General features: G+C 35.1%; 1 protein-coding gene across 1 annotated transcript; it reads right to left on the reverse strand.

The window, feature by feature from the left end:
* Positions 1-11,804: 11,804 nt before the first annotated feature.
* Positions 11,805-13,091, reverse strand: LOC113349166 (ethylene-responsive transcription factor ERF043-like). Its single transcript, XM_026593092.1, has one exon. It carries the CDS (start codon positions 12,693-12,695, stop codon positions 11,934-11,936), a length of 762 nt encoding a protein of 253 aa, XP_026448877.1. The 5' UTR covers positions 12,696-13,091; the 3' UTR covers positions 11,805-11,933.
* Between the last annotated feature and the right edge of the window lie 622 nt (positions 13,092-13,713).

Below are 13,713 nucleotides of genomic sequence, written 5' to 3' on the forward strand. Positions count from 1 at the left end.
GTAAGAATGTTTTTTTGAGTTAAAAAAAGGGAAGCTAGATAGAATAAAGAATTATTACACTTATAAATTTGTTTCACAATTTTCTCATATTTCTATCTTATAATTTCAATCAGTAAACACAAGCAGAAAGATGAGATTTCTGCAGGTTTTTCCTTGGGTTAGCTTTAGAGTTAACTAAAAGGCCAATTACATAATGGTCATACTTTTTGGAATTCGTTAACAAAATTGTCATATTTTCATCCGACTCAACACTTTTGAATAAAACGGTGTTAACTTTTCCAAAAATAACCTTCCCTAAAATACACTCCTCATTTAACTAATTGGTTGAGATGATGGTGATGAAGCAGTGGTGTTGGTGGAAGCTTTAGAGTTTTTGCTAAACCCCCAAGGGAAAGCGGTGAACCCTTGGGTGAATGTGGTGTAATGATCCTGAATTTCGTGTAACGATCCTGAATGTGACGTAACGATATGTAAGCGGCGGCACCACCTCCTTCAAATAACACCACCATAAAAACTACTATAATGAAGGAAAAATTTAAAATTATGTATGGGGAGATAAACAGGAAGGATATATAGGGATTTCATTAACATATTTAATTGTGAGTCACCACTTAACTCTCTACTTAATGGAAGTGTGACTATTTTGTTAATAGTTTTTAACAGTATGACTGTTTTGTAAATCGGATCTTAATACCAGGACCTTTTTTTTTGTAGATATTAAGTTTTCTACAAAAATACTTTTTTATGAGATATCATACCTTACTGTTATGCAATCCTAAACATTTGGGTGTTTTTGGGGTTAAGAATCTAAGGTGCATTAGTAAGGCTTTAAAGGCTAAGTAGATTTGGGGGTATGCAAATAAAAAAAAGTCCTTATGTAAGAGGGTGGTGAAGTAGAAGTTTTATAATAATGAAGATGTCTTTTTTTTCAAGGACGATGACACAACTCAAGGAAAGACATAAAAACATATTTTAAATTCTTCTTCTTTTCTTAATGACCGTATCATTTTTTTCCTTTGAATAATGGGAAGTCTACCAGGTTTTAGTTTGAAAAATGGACGAGTGATTGTCCTTTAAAGAACAGATTCCCTGTCATGTTCAAAGTGTACGTAAACAACAAATTTCAGTTGCGGAGATGGTGACTAATGGCAGACTACAATGTCAGACAAGGAGAAGATTAAATTCAAATGAACAACTTGAATGAGATTTGTTGTATAACGAAATGAGTTTTATACATAGTCTGAATAAGGAGAATGATAAAGTGGATATTCTATGTGATTTTTGAGAGAAGAAATGTTATAAGGTGCAACTGAATGAGGCTTCCAATAGTAATTTTCAAATGTACTTGAAAAAGCGAGGGTATCAAAATACACCACCAACCTTTTCTTAGGTAACCTCTATGGAAAAACTTAAATACAATTCCGAGAGTTAAAATTAATGAATCTCAATCAAGGAATAATATTTAGAGTTATATTTCTTTCTCTCACAATCAGAAAGTTTACAGAGACTAGTCCGTGAACCTGATTTACGTGTGAGAGTACTTGGATGATTCCAAAGATCAATAACCAAGAATCAATCAAGTCGTATCCAACAAACAAGGATGGATGTATCTACTTTTATTGATTTACGTACAACTAGTGATATTTCAATTACAAAGATAAACGATACAATGCAGAAAAGAAATAATACAGACACCAGAAATTTTGTTAACGAAGAAACCGCAAATGCAGAAAAACCTTATGACCTATTCCAAATTGAACAACAAATTGTATTAAGCTGCTAAAGACTCTAGACTACTACAAATAACTTCGGAATGGAATGTGGTCGAGACCAGATTAAACCATCACAACAATTCAGTTACAGTTGTGCTCCTTACGCCTCTTGAATCGCAACAGGTTTCCGCGTAATTGATTCCCTTAGATGACGTCCTTTACAACCTAAGAGTTGCTTTAATTCAATCGAATACTTTAAACCAATCTTCCTATCACAAATAAGCCTATATGTGATTTCCTTTTTCAAGATCAGGATACTCGAACTATCAAGATAAAGATAGTTGGACCTGGCTTCACGAATCCCTAGGTGAAGTATTTTTAGTCGTTAAACCCTAGAAGGGTTTGATGGAGAGGACGACTCTAGTTTACAACTAGGACACACAAAGATAGTGGCAGGATTCAAAAATCCTTGTTGCTTTAGGTTCTCCCTTATATAGACTTTCAAAGTATAAGTTTCTTTAGGTTTAAGCTAATATAGCTTTGGAACCAAGCAAACAATATCCACCGTTGGATGAATCTTTGAAATGAGATTAACATACCAAAATATACATTCTGGTTAGGATGAATCGTAATTGAACCGTGTACAAAGATATTGTTCATGACAGTTAGTTGAAACTAGCCGATTGAACCATAAGTTTAATCATTTTCATATAACACTTAAGAATTTAAGCTTGAGTTGCAACCATAGGTTATAATGTGATCAATCATGTCTATATAGTATTTTTATAGATTTATTCAAATGAAAATTATCTCATAGAAATAATTTTTGTGCATCTGAAAATATTCGACAGGGCAAGTACGTGTACCCTACCTTATCCGTGATTATTTTTGTCATGGTACATGTACCAGGTATGTGTACCCTTAAGAAAAAAACGTGTTCATGAACTCAGATAACTTTTCTAGTTTGTGTACCAGGTATGGATACCACTCCGGTTTCAAAACCAACAGTTCATTTACGGTATGCATATTATGTATGCATACCATTCCTGGTTCACGAGCAACAAACTTTTTATGGTATGGATATCGGGTATGCGTACCAAAACATTGTTTCCGAACTATAGCTACATCAGTACGTGTACTGGACATTACTGCGGCTGCGTACCTATAACAATTTTCCTAGTATTTGAAACTGGTATGCATACTATGATGTATCCATATTTACAGTAGTTCTATACTTCTCTCTAAATCAATTTGAAACATTCTCAAATAACATGAATAACACATACCACTGTTCCAGTCTATTTTCAAATGATAATCTTGAATCACGATTTAAATTATGAACAATAAATTATTCTTAACCGAAATTCATCAAGTATGAACAAATGGTCATTAAGCTTAGTCATATATTCCGAGAATGAATTACCAAGATAAACTTGACTCGAAATTCTTGATATGCTTGCGATAGTTTAATTAGTCATGTGAAATCATCTCATAGATAGAAGGATGAATATGACTTGAGAAATATATGTGGTTGAGTCTTCAATTATCTTTTGTTGAAGAAGTTCTCCAAAAGCTTCGGTTGATCTTCGCCTGCAAACGTTAGAACACGGTGATGTCCGATTCTCAACTACACACTTTTATCCTAATCCGAAACTTGACTAATTACAGACTAGAAATCAAGACATATTTTTGATCAACTAATTTGACAACAAGCTTGATATAACAACGCTCTAACAGTACTAATGGCAGAAAAAATATTCCCCCAAAGGTGATTTTTATGCTATAGGCGAATGATAAATACATTCAACAGTCATTGCCTACTTTGAGTATATTGAGATACAGAGGTGTGAATATGCAAAATGATAAAAATAAAAAAAGTCTGTAAGGAGGTGGAAGAAACTGGTGACCATATTTTTGTATGTTGTCACTTTTATTTTGGAATATAGTCTCCTTTTATTAATGATTTTAAAGTAAATTGGTAGTCCATGATTCATGAACTGTGGAAACTTAATAAACTAGCAGGAACATGCGGGGAGAATTGATGGAGGTAATTCATGTCGCTATGTGGCATCCTTTAAAGGAAAGCAACACATGAGCTTTTGGAGGTGGAGCTATGGAGGCGATTGAGCTCATTATTCTCATAGAACAAATGACTTTTCTCTGATTTTGGATATCGAGTAGGTATCGGTAATAAAATAATATTTTTTCACGGAGACACAATAATTCGTATGTAATTTTGTTTCAAGATGTAAATATTTTCATTTTGCTTTAATATGACCATCCTTACTGGAAAAAGAATATATCCAATCCAATATAGATAAATATTCACATCAAATATCCATATTATTGTTGGTATAAGTACGGAACTAATGAGGGGAATTCCTTCGCACTTTTAATTTTAACATCATTCCACACTTTGGACACCATCGATAAAAACCAAATGTTAAATTAATAATTTGGAGATACGTTCGCTTTACAAATATCAACATTTCTACCAAAAATGAACACATTCTGAAATGTATAACAGCACCATCTACTATTTTGGAAATTATCGTTGAAATTAAAATCTGTAAATGTTGAGGTTTGATATTTCCAAACATACTCGTCTTTTTTTGATATATAAAACTTTACAAGATAAATATGTCCTCAAAATATTAGCTTCAACTACATCACTGTTTGTTTATTATGAAAAGAAAATGATCGCCAAAGTGCAAGATGATATGAGAATAAAAGTGTGAGGCTCTCTCTTTGACGTTATTTATAACATTGAAATTTGCTATGAATATTTTTCTTTTCTTTTTCTATTTCATTACTCGTTTATCCTGGTGAGTTTGGATTTTTGTTTTTCTATTTCATGTCCTTACTCGTTTACTTGTATCATTACGGGCCACGGAGTATATTGAATGACCGGATGAATGTAGTGGGTGAAGTGGGTGCATTTGAAATATCATTCATTACTCAAGAGTCGAATACTTCCATTCGCTACCTATACACGTACTTGCACCGAAACAGAACAGAAATGTTATTGGGCTGGTTCACTTCTCCAGCTCCTCTCGAATTCCTCAGTTGACCTCTTCCTCCGTTGCCTGAGCTTCGGCTATGCAGCAACTTCTCCGTTCAGGTCTTGGATTCAGCTCTTTCGGCATATAAACCCAGTATAGTAGTGCTCATCTAATTCCAAAAGTATAGGACCCGCAGTATACTGTCTTTACACTCTTTACCAAAAAAAGTATAGCACTACCATGATCAATAATGACCAAAATGGTGCCTTCTAATACAATGTTGCTAGTGTTGGGTTTGACCATGATTAACAAATGGAGCTGCCTATCATGTGCAACTCGCCCACCCACCGATGCCAGCGGTTAACTTATAAAGATCAACCTCGTAAACAGAGGTCAACTTGTATAAATGGTGGTGCATGTGTCAAGGTCAACTTTTGATCAACATAAACATACTTAGAATAATCATCAAATTTCATAGTACTCCATTAAGCAATATTAAGTGCTCATATTAGTAGTGCTCAATTAATTAAATTTAAAAATGGGTGGGAAATCGTAGCCGTGCCTTCATTATTGTACTTGATAGATTTTGGGAGCTGGAGCCGCTGACATGAATTGGATTTTTAATGACCAGCAAAGAATTTGTGGTACTGCTAAAACCTTTTTCAGCCCTGTGGGTCAAAGCCCCTCGACGGTGGGAATATTTTTTTACAAATGCGCACCGCAGGGCTGTACTGACTTTGCAAGGAAGCGACAAAAGTCATGTGGTACTATGTTTGATTGCTTGTCTTTTCGGTTGTCTGTATATTTTGATTTTTTTTTTCCGAAAAATAGTTATTTTTCCAAATATTTTTAAATCACGGTTCAAATGGACGAGTTAAAAATAGTTCGGGTGAAATGGACAAAAAAAAATAATAAGGATGAAACTTGATTCATCCTAGCTTAAATTTAAAACATAGTAAGGATGAAACTGGATACATCCCGTGTAATTAAAAATAAGAAAAAATATTTGAAAATGGGAACGATAAAACTGGTTACATCCTGACCATTTTTAAAATTTTGGCTATTTAAACAGTATCTATATCTAAATGTCTTTTTCACTCAAGAATTGTTGATTTTGGTCTTTTTAACTAATTTTGTGTTTTTTTTTCATGGGATTTCAACGTCGATACATATCGGTGGAGGAGCGCGGCCAACGTATCAAAATCGCCGAAAGCTAGCTTGAAAATGATTTTCATCATCAGCCATGATGATGCTGTATTTGTTTATAAATGGACAAATAAGATTGATGTATAAACTGTGCGAGCAAACGATAAACCCTAAAGAATTTTAGATGCTCATGCTCCAATTGTGATTTGTTTCTACGAATATATCTCCCACACAATTCATCTGATCAGGCTTACATCCCAGATCCCACCGATTTTTCACATGTTTCAATTCACAAGTTGTACTGTACCGTTTTATATGCGACCCTTGCACTCTAGAGAGCTCGTGAATTTGTGTGAGGGTAACTTTCATTCACATGCACCCACACTTTTCTTTTGTCTGTTTTTTTTTTGTATTACATTTACACCACCTAGTCATGTGGTCTCTTAAGATCTTCAATGAGAGTTTAACTAATGCAACTCGTATTGAATGAAAAGACAGTTTTTTTTTATTAATTAACCCTTGGATTTGTATTCCATAGCCTATAAGACAAGCAAAATATGACCACTGTTCAAATAACCAGAGTCCAAATATAATGGTTCTATTACCCCTCATGGCTATTTCACCCAATTAATTTTAGTACAGATGACTAAGAGCAACCACAGTCATGAGATGGACCAAATACCAAAAGCCAGATTAAAAACCAAAAAAATTTGGTTTTCCGTGTGTTCAAGCCCAGTGGGAGAATACCAAATTTTGGTGAAGCGGAACTTATATCCACGCTTGATGCGGGACGCAACTTATATCCACGTTTCTTGATGGAGCGTGTTCATAATATGCGTCTGAATGAAACGGAGGTATAATGCGCGCTTGAATGGGACGTAGGTATTATTCACGCCGTGCACGGGACGTAGATGGTAATTGCGTTTGCTGGGACGGAGTTACAAATGGCGTCTCATTCAAACGCAGATAGAAACTGCGTCTGTGTCGTGAAACCAATTCGTCTAACATCTTTCTTCGTCTCTTCTTTTTCCAACACCGACGATTGCAGTAGCTTAATATCAGCCAACCCATCATTCTTTCCAAAAGTTCTCAAACTCGAGCATAACACGAGCAATGCCATATCAGTCACAGCACCATCGGCCAACAACCCCTGAGCCACTGTTCCATTTCTCCATCTTCCGGCAATAGCACAGCTCGAGCAACCAGTTAACACTCTGCATCTCGTTCTGTTGCCGTGAACTTTATCTCTCATTCAGTTGTACGAATCAACGGCCAGTACCATACTCGAGCAAATTTGAGGATCCATTCTTCCTTTGTATGCAGCCATCAACCGATTGGAACAATGGAAGCAACATCAGCATCTCCTGTATCCACTGTTGATGCTGTTAGGTCATCATTATCCCAAGTTTATTAAATCATTACTCATGCCTGAACTCCAAAAATCCATCTAGCTTTCAAAACCATCACCACTGCTGGCTTTTATTCCAACCATTGTGAACCCTTCTCAGATTTTTTTCCTTTCGATAAGAACAACCAGCTTCAGTGAGAAATGCAACTTCATTTGTGTTTGATAGAAGCTAATGAAGAAACGCGGAGGGTAGATGGACAAGAGACGTACATTAAAGATACGCCTAGACACAGACGCTCACAATACATGCACCCAACCCAGACGTTTTTTATAACTGCGCCTCATTCATACGCCCTTTATACATCCGTCCCATTTCAGGCGTAAGTATTAACATCGTCTGACGCGTTTGAAGGGGGCGGAGTTAATACATGCGCCTGACTCATACGGTGATTATATGCTCGCCTGATTGTATACGGTGATTAAACTTACGCCTGATATCATACGCTCCTAATACTTCCGTCCCACTATATCTTTTTTAGTCTGGGCCGACGACCACATTTGGTCTCAAACCCTAAATTTGGCGACCAAATTTGGGTTTACTCCTCACCACTGCGATACTTTCTGGGACCAAATTTGGGTTTAGTACCCAAATTTGGTCGTGACTGTGGTTGCTCTAAGATACCCTCTTTTCTTCTCCAGTCTTAATATCCTCGTTGAAACGGACGAGTCCTCTCCTCCACCACCTCCGATTAACCAGAATCTTGTGTCTTTTTCACTCAGACCTAATTTTACAAGTCCATTATTTCCGTACTTTATGAATTATGGACTCCATTTTCCAAAGACAAGAATGTAACGATCTTCGACAATGAAAAGAAAAATTTAGTAAATAACAATGATTGGTAATTTTATCTCCATTGATAAAGAATTATTGCATAATTAAGAACACTGTACATACAAATCTTTAGAGCCAATAATTAAGAAACCGCGTTAAAAATAAACTAGACACAGTGATTTAGTGATTTCTTAGGCATTTGTCTGATTATGTGGGGGATGAATTTTGATTTTTGACAAAGGTTTTTGGTTCATTTCGGTACATCCTGCGGTGCAAACCATAAAGACACCGAAAATCTCATATGAATAGGAGCAAATCCATCTAAAGTTTTATTTTGTTAATATGCCATTCCAATAATTTTTATTTATTATTGGATACAATCATATGTGTCCAAACATTCGTTCGCAAAAGAATTGTGGCTAAAGACTTAAAATTTCTGGGTGTGCTTTGAGTATCCAAAGTAGATATTTAAAAATGGAAAACGATATGCCAAAATGTCATTAATCAGTATCCAGAATCTTGAACCCACTCAACATTAAAAGATTCAAAAAGATAAAGGACCACCATCCGAAATTCGGAAAATACATAACCACAATAAAACGTTTCTTCTTGTTCACTGAAAATCGCATTTGATACATGTTTTTGGTTTATATCAAACTCAAAGCTAGTCATTTTCCAGACCCTTTGTCTTTCTTAATCACTTATATGGAGTGACCTAAACGGTAAAAACGTTTAGAGGATATGTGGATCTAAAAGCCAATCGCAGAAGACTGTCAAAGGGGCAGTTTACAAAAACATCCCAATTGCGGATTAAAGTTGAAAGAGATAAACTATCCAAAATATCGGTATAACAGTATGAATCAACCAATTGAACATAATACACTTAACTATAATGATAAGTTGCTTTTTACTCGTATATTTATTCGCACAGCATTTATTATTTCGTTCTTGCCAATAAAATACACCAAACTACAAAGGGTAAAAGAATCCAAATTTTGTATAATCTGGTTTTAACTTTTACAACCAATTCCAGATTGTTGTTTTAGCAGATTCTGGAAAAACTCAATTTAATTCTACAGTGTTAAAGAAGTAAACTCTGAAATGATATGAAAACACTCTCTTAACTCATCACATAGTGGTTAGGATTATGCATCAGATTTCTTTTCGGAAAATGGGTCATTTGTCCAAATATTTTTAAAACATGGTTCTAATGGACGACGAAAAATTTGTATGGGTGAAATGGACACCAGAAAAATAGTAAGAATGAAACTGGATTCATCATGGCTTAAACTTTAAAAAGAGCGAGGATGAAACTGGATGCAAATTAAAAAATAAAAAAAAGTATTTGCAAATGCATAGGATGAAACTGTTTACATCTTGACTATTTTTACATTCTCGTCCATTTAAACAGTATCAAATTTTACATGTCTTTTTCACCCAGGAATTGTTGATCTTGGTCTTTTAAACCAATTTTGTGATTTCTTTTTGTGATTGTGTTGTTATATGGTTTATCCGTAAATGTATTTGCTGCTTGTTTGAAATTTCTGGAAAATTTCAATTATGTCCTGTAACCATACCCGATTCTTTTTTGTTTTGGACGATTAGTATCGACATAATTGTGGAGGGTTCACCTCTTTCTCGAAAAGAATTAAAAAAAAAAAGACTCTTCACATAGTGTTTTCTAAAAAAATATAGACGAGCAAGTTAAGTCTCTTAAACTTTTCTTATTCGAGTTTAATTAAATATAATCTCGATGAGCTAAGACTAATTTCTTGAGTTTTCCAGCTCATGAAGCGAAACAAAACCAAAACTATTCATCAATTCCATTTTCATGTTGTTTCCAAAACCCAAATAGTAATAATATCTGTTTCAAAAGACAAAAAGATGGATTTTAGTGTTTGTTTACCTGTGGTAATCTTATGATAAAAGGGAAAATCTAATAACACTGACAATGCGGTCCATGCTTCTCTATTACGGAAAAAAACTGCTACACACCATTCAAGTACTGTTCATTACCTCAAAGTCTTCATACTACAAAATTTCACCTCAAAAAAGCCAAAAACATGAGCACCCATTTCGGTCTTATGAATCAGGGTTTCACTTTCTTACTTTCTGTTATTCCAAATAAACAGTTAATTCTATCTGCAAAAGACAAAAAGATGGATTTTAATGTTAGTAGTATGCATGCAGTAATCTGTTATGATAAAAGGGAAATCTATGAGCACTGACATTTGCGGTCCATGTTTCTCTATAAAGAAAAATACTGCTACGTATACCATTCAAGGGTTAAAGTCTTCTTCCAATTCTTTATCCAAAACCCCGTAGAATTGACCATTGAGAAACAAATATCAGTAAGGGAAACACCATGTTCAGAGTTATAACTTCTATCCATGTTCTTGCATTGTGTGTAAACCAGGGTTTTTGACTAGAATAATATGCACACACTTGTTGAAACTTCCATTTTTGGGTTTTGGACCTTTTGGTGGTACCATAATAATGCATTTAGGGTTCGCATATTTATTACTCCATACTCTATAATAACTACTGGGGTATTCTTATGACTCATCAACCTTCATTATCATAAACCATACAGGTGGAGTATAATAATAGTAATAGTATGAAGAAAGGACTAGAGATTTTAATTGTGGGTCTAGAAATCTTTAAAGATGACCGCATTTAGAGATGGAGTATTTGGTGACATTATTCACAGTGCTGTTAGGAGGAAAAATGGCACACCACTATGAAACAACGGATTAGTTGAATTATGAATTTGTCTTGGATAGTGAAGCCCACTTGTGTAATCATCAATTAATGTTAATTGTATAAAGAGAAAGAGGAGACAGAAAGTTAATTTTGGTTTAATTAATACTAAAATGGATTTTGTTTTCATGTGATTTTAGTACTTGAGTTCACATTGTAGCCTAATGTTCTTTTTAGAGCTTTTTTTGCCTCTTAGTGGTATGTTATGCTATTCATCATTGGCTCAATTAGAGGTTTCTAATTTTGGAATCCTATAATTTCACTAATTTTAAAGAAATGTTGTTGACAAAATAATCAATTATTCTCTAGGTATTTTGCGTTTTTATGCAAATCAGATTTTCTCATAACTATAGGAAAGACAATACTTGTGCAGATATCATGACAAAACACGGTAAAAATGTAGAGATTATTCGTGTGTGATGCAGGAAGGCAAAATATCGTATTATCTCTCTGTGGTTTGCCTTAAAAAAAGTAGAGTTTATGTTCTGATAAACTGGATAATCCTTCTGTTGCAAACTGGTTTTAAAAATGGTTAGGTTTACAGATGTTTAACATGGTATCAGAATGCTTTGATGTCCGTTAATAGAAAAGGGTCATACCATATTTCTTAAGATATTCGTGTGTAATGCAGGAATATCTTATTACATGGTATCAGAGTTCCCTTATGATAATGGTGGACAATCCTTTTGTTGCAAATCGGTTTTAAAAATGGTTAGGTTTACAGATATTTAACATGGTACCAGAGTTCTCGAATGTCCATTATTAGAAAGATTTTGGCATACTTCTTAAAAAACAGCCGGCTAGAACAGCTGATTTGATCTTGCATCAACTTGAAAATGAAATGTGTGGATGAAGTTAACAAGAAAGACAAATGAACTCACATTATGATTTTTCTAAACAAGAAAACACAGGTTAGGTTAAAAAAAGCTTTAATGTGTTTGATCATCATTAGAACAAAAGGGAAATTATTTAGTGAGTGAGTGACAGTGACAAGGATAGAGAGAGAGCATTGAAAGGAGAGTGTTTACTGCTGCAAACATATGAAAGTTGACTGCAATCTTGCAAACATATGTACAGTAAAAGATCAAAGAAAAAGAAAAAAGAAATCACACATAAAATTCTAAAATTAATTTCTAACAATCTAACAACAAAGCTTCAAAACTACTGGGAACAGAAGTTTCTTGATCAGGACCTGATAATAACTGATCAAGAAATGAGTAGCCACAACCAGAATCATGATCACCATCAGAACAACACTGTAATAATGGTGGCGGAAATACCCATCCATAATCATTAATTGAATCAACCAATATGAAATCATTAATTGTTGATTCATTTTGTGAATCATCTCCAAGACTTGGTAACTTAACTATCTCACTTAATTCTTCATCTTGTTCTGATGATGATGATGATGATGAAGAAGAAGAGGATGTTGTTGTGGTGGTGGTGGTGGTAGTGGTGGTTAAATAATTGAATTCCTCCATGGAAGCAGCTTTAGTTGCAGCAGCTTGAATATCACGAGGAGAAAGAGAAACAGGACGAGGAAGTGAATCAGTGATTTCAGGAAAATTAAGAATCGCCGAGTTACCTTTAATGCTTAAAGCTGCAACATCATGAGCTCTTGCTGCCATTTCTGGTGTTGGGAATGTACCAAGCCATATTCTTGATTTCTTTCTGGGTTCACGAATTTCAGATACCCATTTCCCCCAGCTTCTCATTCTTACACCTCTATACGTAGGATGCTTATTATTGTTGTTATTATTACAGTCTCCTCTACTTCTCTTTGTCGCTGCTGCTGTCTTTCTATCATCAGAAACCAGATTCTGCAGAGACCCATCACAAGAAGAAGACTTATTAGAACAACATTTTGTCTCTGAACTTGGCGATTTCGCCATTTTTAAGAATGACCCAGATCTTGAATTTGTGCAAGTCTTCAAACTTATGAAACTATCAGAGAAACTATCAGAGAAATAGAGAGAGATTTATCTATCAAGACTCTGTTTTCTCTGTTTGTACTAAAAGTAGCATCAGTCTTAGGACTCTTAAACAAAGAGAGACGTTGGTGGTCACTTTCTTGAGAGAAAAGGAGAGGACAGGAAATTTGAAGTGTACGAATAAGAGACAGCCACTTGCTTGGTATAGGTATAGAAGACAACTGTGTAAGGGTCTCTGAAACCAGAGAGGAGAGAACGAACAAGAACAAAATAGAGTGGATGACAATAGAGAAGAGAATGTGATATTAGGAGGGTTTTTATTGGGAGAGGAAAAGGAAGGAGGAGAAGAAAGGACCATCAAAGCTAACGCTATACAGACCCTTCAGTGTCCTTTTTACAACACAATTTAAGAGAGAGTCGTAATATCTTAGGGTAGGGTAGTCCTACACCAGTAGGGGGGATGAAATGACTCATGAGTAGTGAGTACCACTCGATGTATATTATGTATGTGTGTGCTAGGGGCCAGGGGGATATATATTTATTTCACCTGTTAGCTCCCAACGACAATAATTGGTCAGTAAAAAAAAATCTATTGTTGCTTTGATGTGAATGTACAAGTACCTAGACCTATTAATCTTGGTACCACACTTTTGGGGTTTACTATTGGGAGCATTTGATTGCATAGGATGGGTCTCCATCCGCTCCTAGCGGTGTTGAATATGAGTATGGAAGATTTTCCATTTTCCCTCCTGTCACACGCTTTAATCCAGCCTGCAAAAAAGTTTTGGATTCTAAAAGGGCAATTCTGAAAATTTGGTAATCTTGGGGTTGAAGCAAATGAGTTTTGCCACTAGGGTAAAATTCATTAGGCGATAGATGTCGTGTCGAGCGGCAGTAAAAATGATGCACGATAATGGCGTCGAGGGACAAAGCCAATGAAAACACCATAATCGACGTAATCGTCAATGGCCGACTACTT

The sequence above is a fragment of the Papaver somniferum genome, chromosome 2 (assembly GCF_003573695.1).
Source record: "Papaver somniferum cultivar HN1 chromosome 2, ASM357369v1, whole genome shotgun sequence".
Taxonomy (NCBI): Eukaryota; Viridiplantae; Streptophyta; class Magnoliopsida; order Ranunculales; family Papaveraceae; genus Papaver; species Papaver somniferum.